Here is a 13,138-nt window from a genome sequence, read left to right as displayed (position 1 = left end):
GGAGTACAGCATAGATGCATACATGTTATGTAGGAAAGACGGGCAAAACCGAGTAGGTGGGGGAGTCGCCATTTATGTTAAACAGTTTAAATGTAAAGCATCTTCAGATAGATGGTGAACCACAGCTTAGAGAACGTGTTTGGATTCAACTAGACTGCTTTAGGGACAGCGGTCTCGTATATACGGTTTGCTATAGACCCCCTAATGCAGAGAATAGTTCAAATGCAACCCATTTTAATAAAATTAAAAGTACTATTATAGTCAAGGGGCACTTCAATTATCCAAATATTAACTGGGCTACCCTTACAAACAGCAGTGCAGAAGATCTGGAGTTGGTTTGTTTTTTAACATAAGTGCTAGGGCTACGGCTCTTTTTATTATACATAAACAATCTGGACCAGAATTTAACAAATACGCTGGTTAAGCTTGCAGATGATACTAAACTAGAGGAAAGGGAAGATCCTGTAAAATTAACTATACTGACACAGAGGAACTTGGATAGCATACAGGCTTGGGACAGATTTGTGGCAGATGAAAGTTAATCTAAGTTAATGTAACATATTACATGCAGGATTTAAACACAAAATGGGGGGGGGGGGGGGGGGGGTTCTGAAGCTTAAAAGTACACCTTGTGAGAAAGACCTGTGTGGAGTACTGTGTGGAGCGACTAGGCCGATTCTGGGACCAAGACTTGTGAGCTGTGAGGACAAACTGTAAGAGCATTCAGTTTAATCAAATGGAGATTAAGAGGCGACATGACTGATTATGAGAGGAATTAAGACAGTGGATCCCAGTTACTACAGTAATTTAAAATAAACTAGCCAACCCACGGCGTAACATACACCGCATAATTATGTATTGATGGGTGAACATTTCCTGGAAAACACAGTTGTCCAGATGGGGTGGGTTTGAGGATACGACTGTAGGTGAATGAAAAGATGGAACTCTGGAGAGGGCAACATACAATTGTCCGTGACTGAAAACTGGAGGACCGCCGTTACGCCTCCACCTCCCAGAGCGAGGGACGTGGGCTGCACAGCACTCAGGCACAGAGGGCGGAATGGGGGGAGAGGGTAAGGACGCCTATTCCGCCCCGGCCCCCCCGCCATTCTAGTCTGCTGATTTCTTAGTCATCATTCAGTACGCACTGCACTGCCTGCTCATGTGCTGCCCCCAGCTCCTCACCTGAGTCGCTTTCGTCTCTGCTACAGTCCACATGCACCTCTGAGCCACATTGACGTTTCATTGTTCTTTGCGGTTCCGGCTGCTTTTCTATATATAATCCACCAAGTCACCCGACCATGGTAGTAGCAACGGGGGGTTTGTACAAAGGGCAGGGACTTAATCAGTGCGAGCGTATGACCCACACTTACTGGGAATTCCTTGCCACTAGTCCCTCTATGAAGTTGGACGCCGACCGCTCGGGGGTCGTGTAACTATTTAGCAGGAGGGAGTCTCATTCGTTATCGGAATTAACCAGACAAATCGCTCCACCAACTAAGAACGGCCATGTACCACCACCCACAGAATCGAGAAAGAGCTCTCAATCTGTCAATCCTTTCCGTGTCCGGGCTGGGTGAGGTTTCCCGTGTTGAGTCAAATTAAGCCGCAGGCTCCACTCCTGGTGGTGCCCTTCCGTCAATTCCTTTAAGTTTCAGCTTTGCAACCATACTCCCCCCGGGACCCAAAGACTTTGGTTACCCGGTCGGCTGCCCAGCGGGTCATGGGAATAACGCCGCCGGATCACCAGTCGTCGTTTATGGTCGGTACTACGACGGCATGTGATCGTCTTCGAACCTCCCGACTTTCATTCTTGATTAATGAAAACATTCTTGGGCAAATGCTTTCGCTCTCATGCAAATTGTTGGTGGGCGGTGCTCTGTGAGTTGGAGGGTGTGGTTCTGTCTTGCTTGCCATGGACTTAGTGAATTCTTAGAGTTGGTGGGCGTGGCTCTATGAGTTGTCAGCGGGCGTGGCTCTGCGAGTTGTCGTCGTATCCCATGGTCTTAGAGTTGTTGGGCGTGGCTCTATGAGTTGTCAGCGGGCGTGGCTCTGCGAGTTGTCGTCGTATCCCATGGTCTTAGCGTTGGTGGGCGGGTCTCTATAAGTTGGCGGGCGTGGCTATGTCGTGCATATCCCATGGTTTTCTTGCGTGCCCTGTTGGCTTAGTGAATTATATATATATATATATATATATATATATATATATATAGATTCTTCACAAAAAAACACTGTGACAATAATAAACTTGCTATGGACAGACTTTATACAAATTAAGTTTTTTTTTTTACACAAAGAAATATAGAAACGTGGAATAAATTACCAAGTAGTTTGGTGGGCAGCAGGGCTTTAGTGACCTTCAAATCCCCTAATCATGTGAACAGGAGGAACAAAATAGTTAGGCCTGCAGTTCAGATGTTCATGTGTGTTTTCTCTGCTTGTACTCTACTGATTGCATGTAAACCACAACCATGTTGCTACAGTACCAGCAGGATTATTACCAGATAGAGACACGCTGTATTCACTGTACAAATACCCTTCTAGTCTAAAGGAAGGAAAAAAACATCACGGGGCCATGAGAAGTCAACAGTCCAAAGGAATACACTACGCTTGGGACTCCCAACATTAGGATGGCATGCAGGGAATCTGCAAAGAAGGTCCAAGTAGAGTGAAACGTGGGAATCATAGACAGGGGCGTTAGTCCAGGAGGGGGCACACACACACACTAAACTCCCCTCATACTCATGCTGGGACCAATTTAAATTTTCCAATGATCTTAACTTACAAATCTTTGGCAATTTGGAAGATAAACCAATGCAGACATGAGGAGAACATGCAAACATCCACACAAACAATGACCCAACCACCACCATGTCACCCGTTAAGGAAGACAGTAAATTGCAGGAAGTCACTGATAATATTTCAAACACGCAGTAATTCTCCAACGTCATGGTTGAACATGGTCTTTGTTGGTTCACTTAGGAAATTCTCTGTGTAGCAGCAATGTTTGATGAAACCCAAAAAGAAATGATTAAGTAATAAAAACAGTAAAAATGTTCTTTTTGAAGTGTTTAATACCTGTTCCTTTTTGGTTTTAGATAATTACACGCCTTAGAATACAAGGTGTATTTCACTACTGCTGATAGCTTTATGGATGGAATCCATTAGCCAAGAGACAGCAAACAACTGGGACCAGCTATTGGAACAGCAATGCAAGAACCTGAAGTTGGGTTTCCATTAGCACTGAAGGAACACGCTGGCTCGAGTGAAACTGTGTACCGTATCACATTATTGCCTACAAATGGTTTATGTTAAAAGCAAGAACTGCTTGAAAAACAAAGAGGACTTGTAATTCTTGCTACGTCCCAGGCAGAAAGAGTGCAGTGCATTAAAAGTATACTTCGTTAGTAAGAACAAAATGAGTGGTAATGGAAACCCACCAAATGACCTAAAAACAAAGTAAAACTCGTACAGTTCAAAATGACATTGGCAGACATGATACAGGCTCCAAGGATATGCACATTGTATTCTCAGTCATCCAGGCCTGCCCATTGCACAGTAGAACATAAAGATAAACAGAATGACTTTGAATACAATGGTGGCTGTGAACAGAGGACACTGATCATATCCAGAGCTACAAATTAAAGAGATCTCACAACAGAAACTGCATAATCATTTTCAAAAAGAAGTACATATGAGCCTGGGCAAGCTCTTTTCATGCTGCCAATCCTCATAAGAGCAAGAAGAAGGCGGCTCACCAAAAGATATGCAGCCGCAGTGTGAAACTCGGACTTTACAAATGACTTCAAAACCAGGCAGGTCCCTCTCACTCTCTTATCGTGCATCCTAAAGGGACGGCAAAAATGGCTGTGTTGTACATAACTCTGTTTCAAATATTGATGTAGACTTCTAATCTATTTCAGTCAGGGTTAAACATCTTTCAGTTGAAACAAATTTAAAAATACATTCTACTTATTTTTGATACAAGCAGCTCTAGGTTTAGATTTGTTTATTAAACATTAATAAATGAAATGAAAAAACCTGCCAATGCTTCATGTTATATTTAGCACAGCTTCAGTAAACAGATTCATAAAAGCTGGAGCAGCCCAGAGTTTCAAAGAATATCTGCCATCAAACAGAATATGCAACACAGAGATGCAGACTTTTGGGAAGCCTGACTGAGACTTGTTCTGAAACTGTCAACCAAAAGAAAATCTTCTCGAGGTACAAGCCAATCAAACGATCTTCTGACGTGTATGCCGACAGGTTTATTTTGCTTGAACTCCTAAACTACATTCTTCTTTTCTTTGCCTCGGCTCCCTGCCCTTTGGGTAACACACAGGTACGGCTGAAAGCAGCATAGCCGGTCACTAGAACCTCCTTTTGCTTAAGTTGGTTTCGGCAACATGTCTTGCTTTATTACATCATTACTCTAAAAATACAAAGCAAATTCTCTGCAAAAAGTTACAGTGCATTTTATCTTGCAAATGTCATAAAACTTGAATGCATCTTTGAAGCTGTTAAGTTAAAACTAATTATCATAAAGAATACAACAAACCAACATTAATGAAAAACGCAGCCAGTGGAAAGCCTTGCCATAATAGTCCATTAAGCTCACAAACAAATCTTTGTGAAAATAAACACTGAATGGAAAAGTTAGGTGAGTTATGAAATGCTGACATAATAAAAACCTCTAAAAGGATGTGCAAAGTGACCACTGCTTCATAGAGGTGAGCGGCTGCCACAAGTGTTGAACATTTCGAAAGAGGTATAAGTGCAAAACAGACACATGTGGCAGCATAAGGAGTGGTAGAGAATGGACCAGTTGTATCACAGTGCAGAAGGAAACATTTACAGAAATCAAAACTCGCACAGCAAAGAGACAAAATTCACTGGGGAATTAAAAACAAAAAAACGCTTTTTGCTTGGAAGATAACAAACACAGATGTGAACGCATTCATCTGTTAGGTTGTGGATGAAGTGCCACATATACAGTCAGAAATATACTCTCTTGGAACTCCCCTCATACTCATGCTGGGACCAGCATGCGTCAGCAAAAGCGGAACGCTGCATCAGACAAAGAGCATACAGATGTAGATCATTATTTAAACTTCTTTAGCGTTTAACAGGGAAATCCCACAATTTGGTGTTCATTAATTTGACAGACTCCAGTTACAGGAATGTAGAATTTATCTTGATATTTTTGTGCAGCTTCCCCAACCACTGTGACTAAGTATTTCTACAACTGCAAATCTTAAAAGAGAATTTGTTCACTATTTTTACTATCACGCTAGCAGGCACCAGTAAAAGCAAGGTAACTTATTTACAAATTTTAGGCAGAAGACAAATTCAAATAAATATAGGTAACAATATTTATTTGAATTGATGGAAACATAGGCTTATATCTCTGTGTCAAAACCCTGTCCCCAAAACTTTGGGATTACATTCCACAAGACGAATCGTGGACACACAGCGATATTGTACCCGGGAATTGTTTTTTTTTTTTTTTTATCTATTAAAGTACAAACACAAAGACATAAAATGGAATAATTCTGCACTGTATTTTAAATAAATAAACTCTTCACACAGTGCAGGCTCTAGGAACACAACAGTATAAATAACTTTTTCATAAAGCTGCTAGCCAACACTGATAACCTAGACAATAAAGAATCAATCAGTCTTCCAAAATAAAAAAATAGCTAGCACTCTGTACTGCGGGTAGACTTTGGATCATGAAAAGGAATCCAGTAAAATCTTGAAAAATCAAACATGAGGTGAACATGGACCATAGTATCTACAACTGCGCTTCCTCTTGGTGATAATGGACATGGTGGCTCAGTCCACTTCCATTTCACCTGTTGCTGGTTTTGTAGGTGGAGTCCCATCACCTGCTACATCTGGCTTGCAATCTGCTGTGTTTTGGCCATTGACAGGCCCATTGTGTGCACTGTTTGCTTTCTCCTTCTCCTCACTTGGGACTTCCACTTTAGGCTTTGGCTTGTTGATGATTGGACTACATGTGCTGTCCAGTTCCTAACAAAACAAACAAAAAAATTATACCTCAACAAGTTCTTAAAAATCACAATTATGAGCTACAAAGATTACAAAACAAACATGTCTCATTGTAGTTTTCCTCCATTTAGTGGCATGAACAATTTTTAAAGAAATGGACGGCAACTGGCATCTGAATTTCTCATTTGCCATTCCTGCAGGCAGCAGGCTTATTATTTAAATGACACACTACTTTAAATCGTCTGTGCAATGTCAAATAAGGCAACTCATACCTTGTGTACATAAAAATACTCTGTGTAGTTATCTAAACATGCCAGACGTAAAATGAAGCTTTAAATGCAGTACTGTAAGGGTCAGTGTGGTATAGCGGGTCCACAGCTCATGTCAAAAGGGCCAGTTTTTAAAATAAATAATCGTCGCACTTATGGCTTAGCGAGGGGGTGTGGTGGTAAGTGTAGCCGAGCGGTTCCTGGGGAATTTGTGATGCGAGCGATTCTCACTTAAGTTCACAGGTGAGGAGTCGTCCACATCCGTAATTGTTCCCGGGAACTGTGGATTGCCACAGCTGATCGACGTCCCCATGATACATAGAAGCACAAGGCGGATAGTAGAAGAGGATAAAGGAAGAAAAGACGGACAGAGGAGAAGACGGCAGGAAGCAGGAGGGAGAAAGCAGGTGCAGGAGAGGAGAAAGAGTGAGCGCAGGCTCGCACCGATAACATGCAGCTGGGAGAGGTGAGCCCGAGTGAGGTGTCTGGCCGGCACCTGAGGGCCAATGGTAGTGGTCGCTCCTGCTGAGCACTCGTTTGGAGTAGGAGTGACCGGGAGAAGGTTGGCTCGTCACAGCGAAGGCAGCGGGAGTTGGAGATTTGGAATAGAAGCCCCAGTGTGAGCATCCTGGTCGCTGGGGAGCCCAAGTCTCAGTCTGGGTGAGCAGAACCAGAGACAGGGATTGGAAGGCCACCAGACCAGATCTGCAAAGAAGGTCAGCTGCAGGTATGGCGACGCCCGATGGGAGAAGCAGGGGAGCCGCCAGGTAAAAAGAAGGCGCCGGGCTTTGTTTTAAAAGACTGCTTCCAGCCGTTGTTTTAACCTTGTTGTTTTTAAAGATTTTTTCTATTGGATTTTAACCTCCACTTTTCACCTCTGCTTTTACTGGATTATTTATTTAAAAGATTTTGATACACTGCACTTTATTTGGACACTTTGTTTTTGATTGTTATCTTTTTGGTTTTAAAATAAAAGCACTTGGCACTTTTACACCATCCCCTGGTTTCATTGTTATGCCTCACTGCCAAGCTCATTGGTGACATTACCGACGGTGTCAGGTTCAAGGGCTCCCAAAAGCAAGATGGGAGCATGGAGCGAACCCTCATCGTCACAGTCAGGCTGAGATCAGCAAATATTCATGTAGTCAAGATGAAGTCAGAAGGCTTATCTGACTTCAGACTTCATTCTTTAATAAGCTACTGTACGAGAAGCCCTGGAAAACAACCTGCAAGAAAAAATTGAAAAGATGCAAAACTCACACAAATAAAACTCTCCATCATCCAATACCAAGCAAGGCCGCTATTTTCAATTTAGACATGGTGTACTCTACCACTGGATACTGTGCTTAAAACACAAATTAATGTAATCTTAAATGATAAAATATTTTGTTATGGATAACAATATACAAAAAGAGCAAATTATGCTTGAATCAAACAGGAATAATGTACTTTGGTTTATCATTAACTAGGGGGAAATTTAAGGAATTACATTTAATTATTCAAGACTGCTCAGATATTTACTAATCTAATTATTTGTATACAGGCATTCCTAAGTCAAAGACATTTTATTGGTCTTTTCTAAATTATTTACTGTTTATTATTAAGTATGATGAGATTCTGTTGTGCTGACTGTTGATGGCATTACACTACTAAGCATTAGGCAAAACTCAAAAAGCGAGACTGGGGAAGCAGAACAATAAAATGCAGTCACATTGCCTACCTGGGCTTTTGACATTATTTCTGCTACTTTCACTGCAGGTTCTTGGGTTACATTTAATTTGCTCTGTGCATTCATTTTGCTGTTCATCCAAGCCATTGTCTCATTGGCACATTTTTCTACTTTGGCCATTTCTTCAGAATCCAAGTGGTCGTATCTTTCATCCTGCCAAGAATGTCACACAAAAAAAAAGCACTGTAACTAACCAATGGTATTGTAATAAACATCAAAAAAGCTTTTCAAAGCATTTAACGTGACAATAAAGGTTCAACACAGCTACTTTGGATCCATATAATAAATTGTTATAGTAGCATAACCTCATGGTAAAAGGCCATTCAGAAAGTCGAGAGGACTAACTTGAAGAAACGTACTCAAAGTACAACAGAAATGAACCTTTTGAGTTTACTTTTTGAGCTCACTATGGTAAAGCAAACGGTGTTATTATAGCATTAAAGGTCAGCCCAACAGCTTCAGAAAAGGTTTACATCTGCAAGTTATGCTTTGTTAAAAAAACAAACAAAAAAAGCAGGCACATCTAATATTTGACTCGCGTCACAGTCAAATCAACAAATGTGACAATAATAACCACTACTACAAACTCTTTTTATCATGGGAATAAATTACGAATAAAGATTACAATATTGTCACATCTGTAAAGAAAATGTGTTTTAACTTTGACGCAAGCACATTTAAAGCTCAAGTAAACTTTCTCACCTTCTTTTTAAACGCTTCAACAGCTTTCATAAACATCTGCACCTTTTTCCCTAGATCATCAAATGCCTTTGGTCTCTCTTCATGTTCTCTGTACCTATCCTGAATAGGCTGGCCATATTTCTGGAAAGCAAAAATCAAGCAAATAAATTATTTTTTAAAATCATTTTACTAATTATGCAAAAAGATTCCTTTGTGTTTATATGGCCATGAACAATGGACTGATGTTCTTTGCCAAAAGTTAAACTTGCCTTCTATATTTTAACTCACAAATTACTCTTAACACTTTCAACAAAGCCTTCTTCCCTATTCTCATATTAGTTATGGCATTGACTTTCAAAATAAAGCTATTCACTCATTGATTTTCAAACCATTTAATCAAGTTCAACGCTGCAGGTTTTAGAGGATACCCTGTCAGCCCTCAGTGCAAAGCAAGAACCAAATCTGCATCGGGATGTAGTGAGGGTGGACCTGTTCATTGCTTGAGACACACTTGCACACTCCGACAACGCATGTAGGGCAGACAATTAACCCAACAAGTGATTATGTCTCCTTAAAGTAATCACTGTGTGTTTTCCAGCTCTTCACAAGAACTTTCAAGTTATAAGCAGAAAAGTGTGACCTAGATAGAACTGTTGTGTTCTGTGATGGACCAATTTAGGTGGGCCTATTTAGTCTCCGGGCACTCGACCATCTGGCAGGTAGCACTGGGTTACATGCCACCAAAAGCACACAACCCAGGTTGAACTGATTAGTGGTCCCCATGTCCTCAAATTAGCTTCATCTGTGGCCTTCAGATTTTTAAGCACAGTTTTAAAGCTTTTTCTCAAAGTAGTAGACAAATATCAGGAATCAGCTCTAAAGAAGATGTCAGTCTGTTTCAGGGCCATTTGTACAAACTCACACTAACAAAATATTAGCTAAATTAAGATTAGCAGTCAACCAAATTGCATATTACTGCAGTAAATCTACGTTAACAAAAAGAGAACAAATTCTGTGAAACCTCCTAAGGTACTCTCAATTATACTAACAGCTGACTCTATCACTTTAACAACGACAACATCACTGAATTGTTATTAAACTATCCATATTTCTTAATGTTATTTTTAATTGTACCATCTTTCTCTCTTTTAAAACTAACTCAACAACTTCTGACATTGTGCACGCTCCCATCACAACAATACAGAAGCCTGCCCAGAAGATAATGACAATTTCAAACCATGAGTCCCAAGCCCACAGATTACAATATTCAATCAAAAGCAACAACAATTAACAAAAGAAGGCAAACAAACTAAATATTAACTAAAATACTGGCTTTCAGTATACTGAGAAATATAATAAAACATCTTCAGATTGTGCATAGGTGTAACGTATACCTTCAGTTCCATGAGCTTGTCAACATATACTTGTTTAGGCTGGTCCTCTCCCTCTTCATAAAGCCAGTTTTCTGTGTCTTCAAGCATAAGAGACAGCTTACTATTGTCCTGGAAAAATAACACAAAACGTTTATAAAAATAAAAAAAAAAAAAAAGGCATAAAATATATAAAATCAATTATGATCACTAAACACATTACTTATTATTTGACTTAATACATATGCTATTATGTATACAATATATTAGTAAGACAATTTTGCATATGTTACTCTTCTCAACTAGACTTTGTCAGCTGTATTGATAAGTAAATGCAAAAGAAGTAGAATTACAAGGAAGGAGTCACAAGGTGTTGTATTATAAATGCACACAATAAAGGAAAATGTAAGGTTTTTGAAAATTATTTCTACAAATCTCATACTTCAGAAGTTCACAATATAAATTTTACAAATATCTCACATGTGAATATCTATGCCATTATACAAATAAAAAATAGCTCTAAACTACACATTTACCACGGTGATTACATAACATGAATAATTAACAAAACAAAGCTTTGGATGTATCTGTTATGTTTGAGCGAGTAACATGCCATTAATGTTCAGGCTTTCGAAAATAATATATTAAAAAAAATAAACATAAACTAAACACAGCTTTAACATTAGCAGCTGTAATACCAGCAACAGAACAACTTACATCTTCACTGATGAACTTTTCATAGATACCATACAGCTTATCTCGAAGGTCATAAACATATTCTTCAACAGCATTTTTAGCATCATTTCGCTCCTTCTCTAACTTGTCTTGCATTATCATTTTTCCCTGTGTAAAAAAAAAAAAAAAAGATAAGGATAAATGTAAATCAGGAACACAAAGTAAATATTCTATCTACTACAACCAAGAGTAATGCAAAAAGAAAATGTTGTTCATTGGTGGGAAAATGGTGGAATGGAAGTTGTTTGGGTTAGTAACTGTCATAACACTGCTGCCTAATAGAATTATGGTCTCATTCTCTGCTCTCATTACATATGGTCCTTAGATTAAAGTTAGCACACTGCTCAGAGAAATGCATCCTTTATGTTTAACACAATTTATCTATATATATAAAATCCATATGTGCGTCCAAGTGTCCGTGTGTGGGTGTCTTCTGGTGAAGTGCGCATGCGTGGGGCACGGTGCGATGCGCGATATTACTGTCAGAGAAAGTTAGAGGCGTTTTACGGAAATACAAACCAGTATTACTGCGAGAGGAAATTAAAGGTACACAATACAGTGACGCATATTACAGCCACATACAAACCAGTATTACTGTCAGAGGAGATTAAAGGCATATTACCGACGCGCACGCCTGTATTACCGCCAGAGAAATTTAAAGGTATATTATGGACGTACAAGACGGTATCCTTCAATAAGGGCGCGCACAAAAAGGCGAGCCTCAAAAGGGCGACCTCAAATGGGCGCAACGAATAAAGGCGCGCGTAAATAAAGATCTGCACCTTTGTTGCTCTTCACATATTCCAGAGCCATTTGAACTAAATTATCTATGAACGTCTTTATTTGCTGCGCTCAATTGAGGTCGCCTTTTTGAAGCTCGCCTTTTTGTGCGCGCCCTTATTGAATAGAGCCGTACAAGACAGTATTACTGTCACAGAAAATTAAAGACACACAATACACGGCGTCAGCCCACGAAGAACGGTCAGCTCAGCAAGTAAACATTAACAAAAGAAAGGCTGAAAGAAAGAAAAATACGACTAACAAAAAGAATGAGGTCAAAGTCCCTTGCCATTTAATATAGACTAATGTTTATGCACTACTGTTCTAGTGCCCGTTATTGTACCGGGCTAAATGACTAGTATATGCAGATTTACTATAGAGAGTGATGAGGTGTACATAAGTTGAGTCATCAAAGTATAGCTTAAATTTATTTTACCACTTCTTTTAGTCTTACTCTCTAGTCATGCTTCTTTTAAGCTCCTTTAGACTTTATAAATATATACTAAAGTGCAGTTTTTCTGTTTGTCAAATCACTGTACATTTTACAAGTTACATCTTCAGGCAACGTCAGGAGAACTTCACCATAAAGAAAAAGAATGCTTCAAGTCAATACATATTCTAGTCACATGACTTCCCCTTCTTGTCAAGTGATCAGATTTGAAACTCAACTGCAATGACCTGTAGCATTTTTGAGAGAAGCAGATGGCAGATCTGTCAAAAAGTAAAAGAACACGCGCTGATGTATAACACCCCTCTGGAGCTTACAATCAACGTAATTACAATTTAGGAGTAGAGGACAGCTCCATGAAATTTTGGGACTAGGACTAGGACACAATACCCTATAGCAGTGCCCAACTCTTCACTCTAAAGATTGTCTAAGCACTCGGAATGGCCCCTAAACCATCTAACCAAATATAAACTGACTGGGGACAACTCGCAGGTAGAAATAACATTTTGTTTATTTTTCCTGTATTTTGTCTGGAGGATGAAAATGACATGTAAACACAAACTGAAAACCCCTTTTCAAATTTTGCTTGTTGTATTGGTCAGAGTCAACAATAATGTATATGTATTTATAAAACATGGCATTTGACTACATTAGACTGGATTTACCAAATGTTTTGAACACTCATTAACATAACTATGAAAAAGAAAGAGTTCTAGCACAGATTCTTGAGACTCAACTCATAATGTCACCTCGTTTCTTTTCCACCTTCTGCCTATTAATCAGCTCACAATCTGCTTTAGCCCTTTACCTTTGATGGCAGAGGCTTCTAGCTTGAGATATACTGACTAACCACTTAACTGCTTCTGTATAAGCCCACTTCAAAAGCACCATTTATGACTGTCTTAAAATGCAATACCTTTGTAGTTTTTAATGCAATTTACTTACCTCATTTTCAATGAAGCTATTAAGGTGGTCACGTTCCACCTGTCTAAGGGTCTTAGCAAGTATTGGTAGATCAATACTCTTCACCTTTACTTTGGCTTTTGACTGTCCACTGGACTGCTCTTGTTTGTCTCCTGAGGCAATTTCCTGAAATATAATCGTATTTAATGTA

At 39.5% G+C, this 13,138-nt stretch overlaps 1 protein-coding gene across 2 annotated transcripts in view; it reads right to left on the bottom strand.

Annotated features, from left to right (window-relative positions):
• Positions 1-3,056: 3,056 nt before the first annotated feature.
• hspa4l (heat shock protein 4 like) overlaps positions 3,057-13,138 on the bottom strand; it is a 99,573-nt gene continuing 89,491 nt past the window's right edge. For both annotated transcript variants that reach the window (XM_051928388.1, XM_051928389.1), the window contains 6 exons: positions 12,970-13,113; positions 10,779-10,904; positions 10,086-10,193; positions 8,713-8,832; positions 8,002-8,163; positions 3,057-6,033 (listed from right to left, as the gene is read on the bottom strand). In XM_051928388.1, the coding sequence (XP_051784348.1) occupies positions 5,836-6,033; positions 8,002-8,163; positions 8,713-8,832; positions 10,086-10,193; positions 10,779-10,904; positions 12,970-13,113 (858 nt within the window). In that variant the 3' untranslated portion in view covers positions 3,057-5,835. The remainder of the gene's footprint in view (positions 6,034-8,001; positions 8,164-8,712; positions 8,833-10,085; positions 10,194-10,778; positions 10,905-12,969; positions 13,114-13,138) is intronic.

This window comes from Erpetoichthys calabaricus, chromosome 5 (assembly GCF_900747795.2).
Source record: "Erpetoichthys calabaricus chromosome 5, fErpCal1.3, whole genome shotgun sequence".
Classification (NCBI taxonomy): Eukaryota; Metazoa; Chordata; class Cladistia; order Polypteriformes; family Polypteridae; genus Erpetoichthys; species Erpetoichthys calabaricus.
This window is presented reverse-complemented; position numbering and strand designations above follow the sequence as displayed.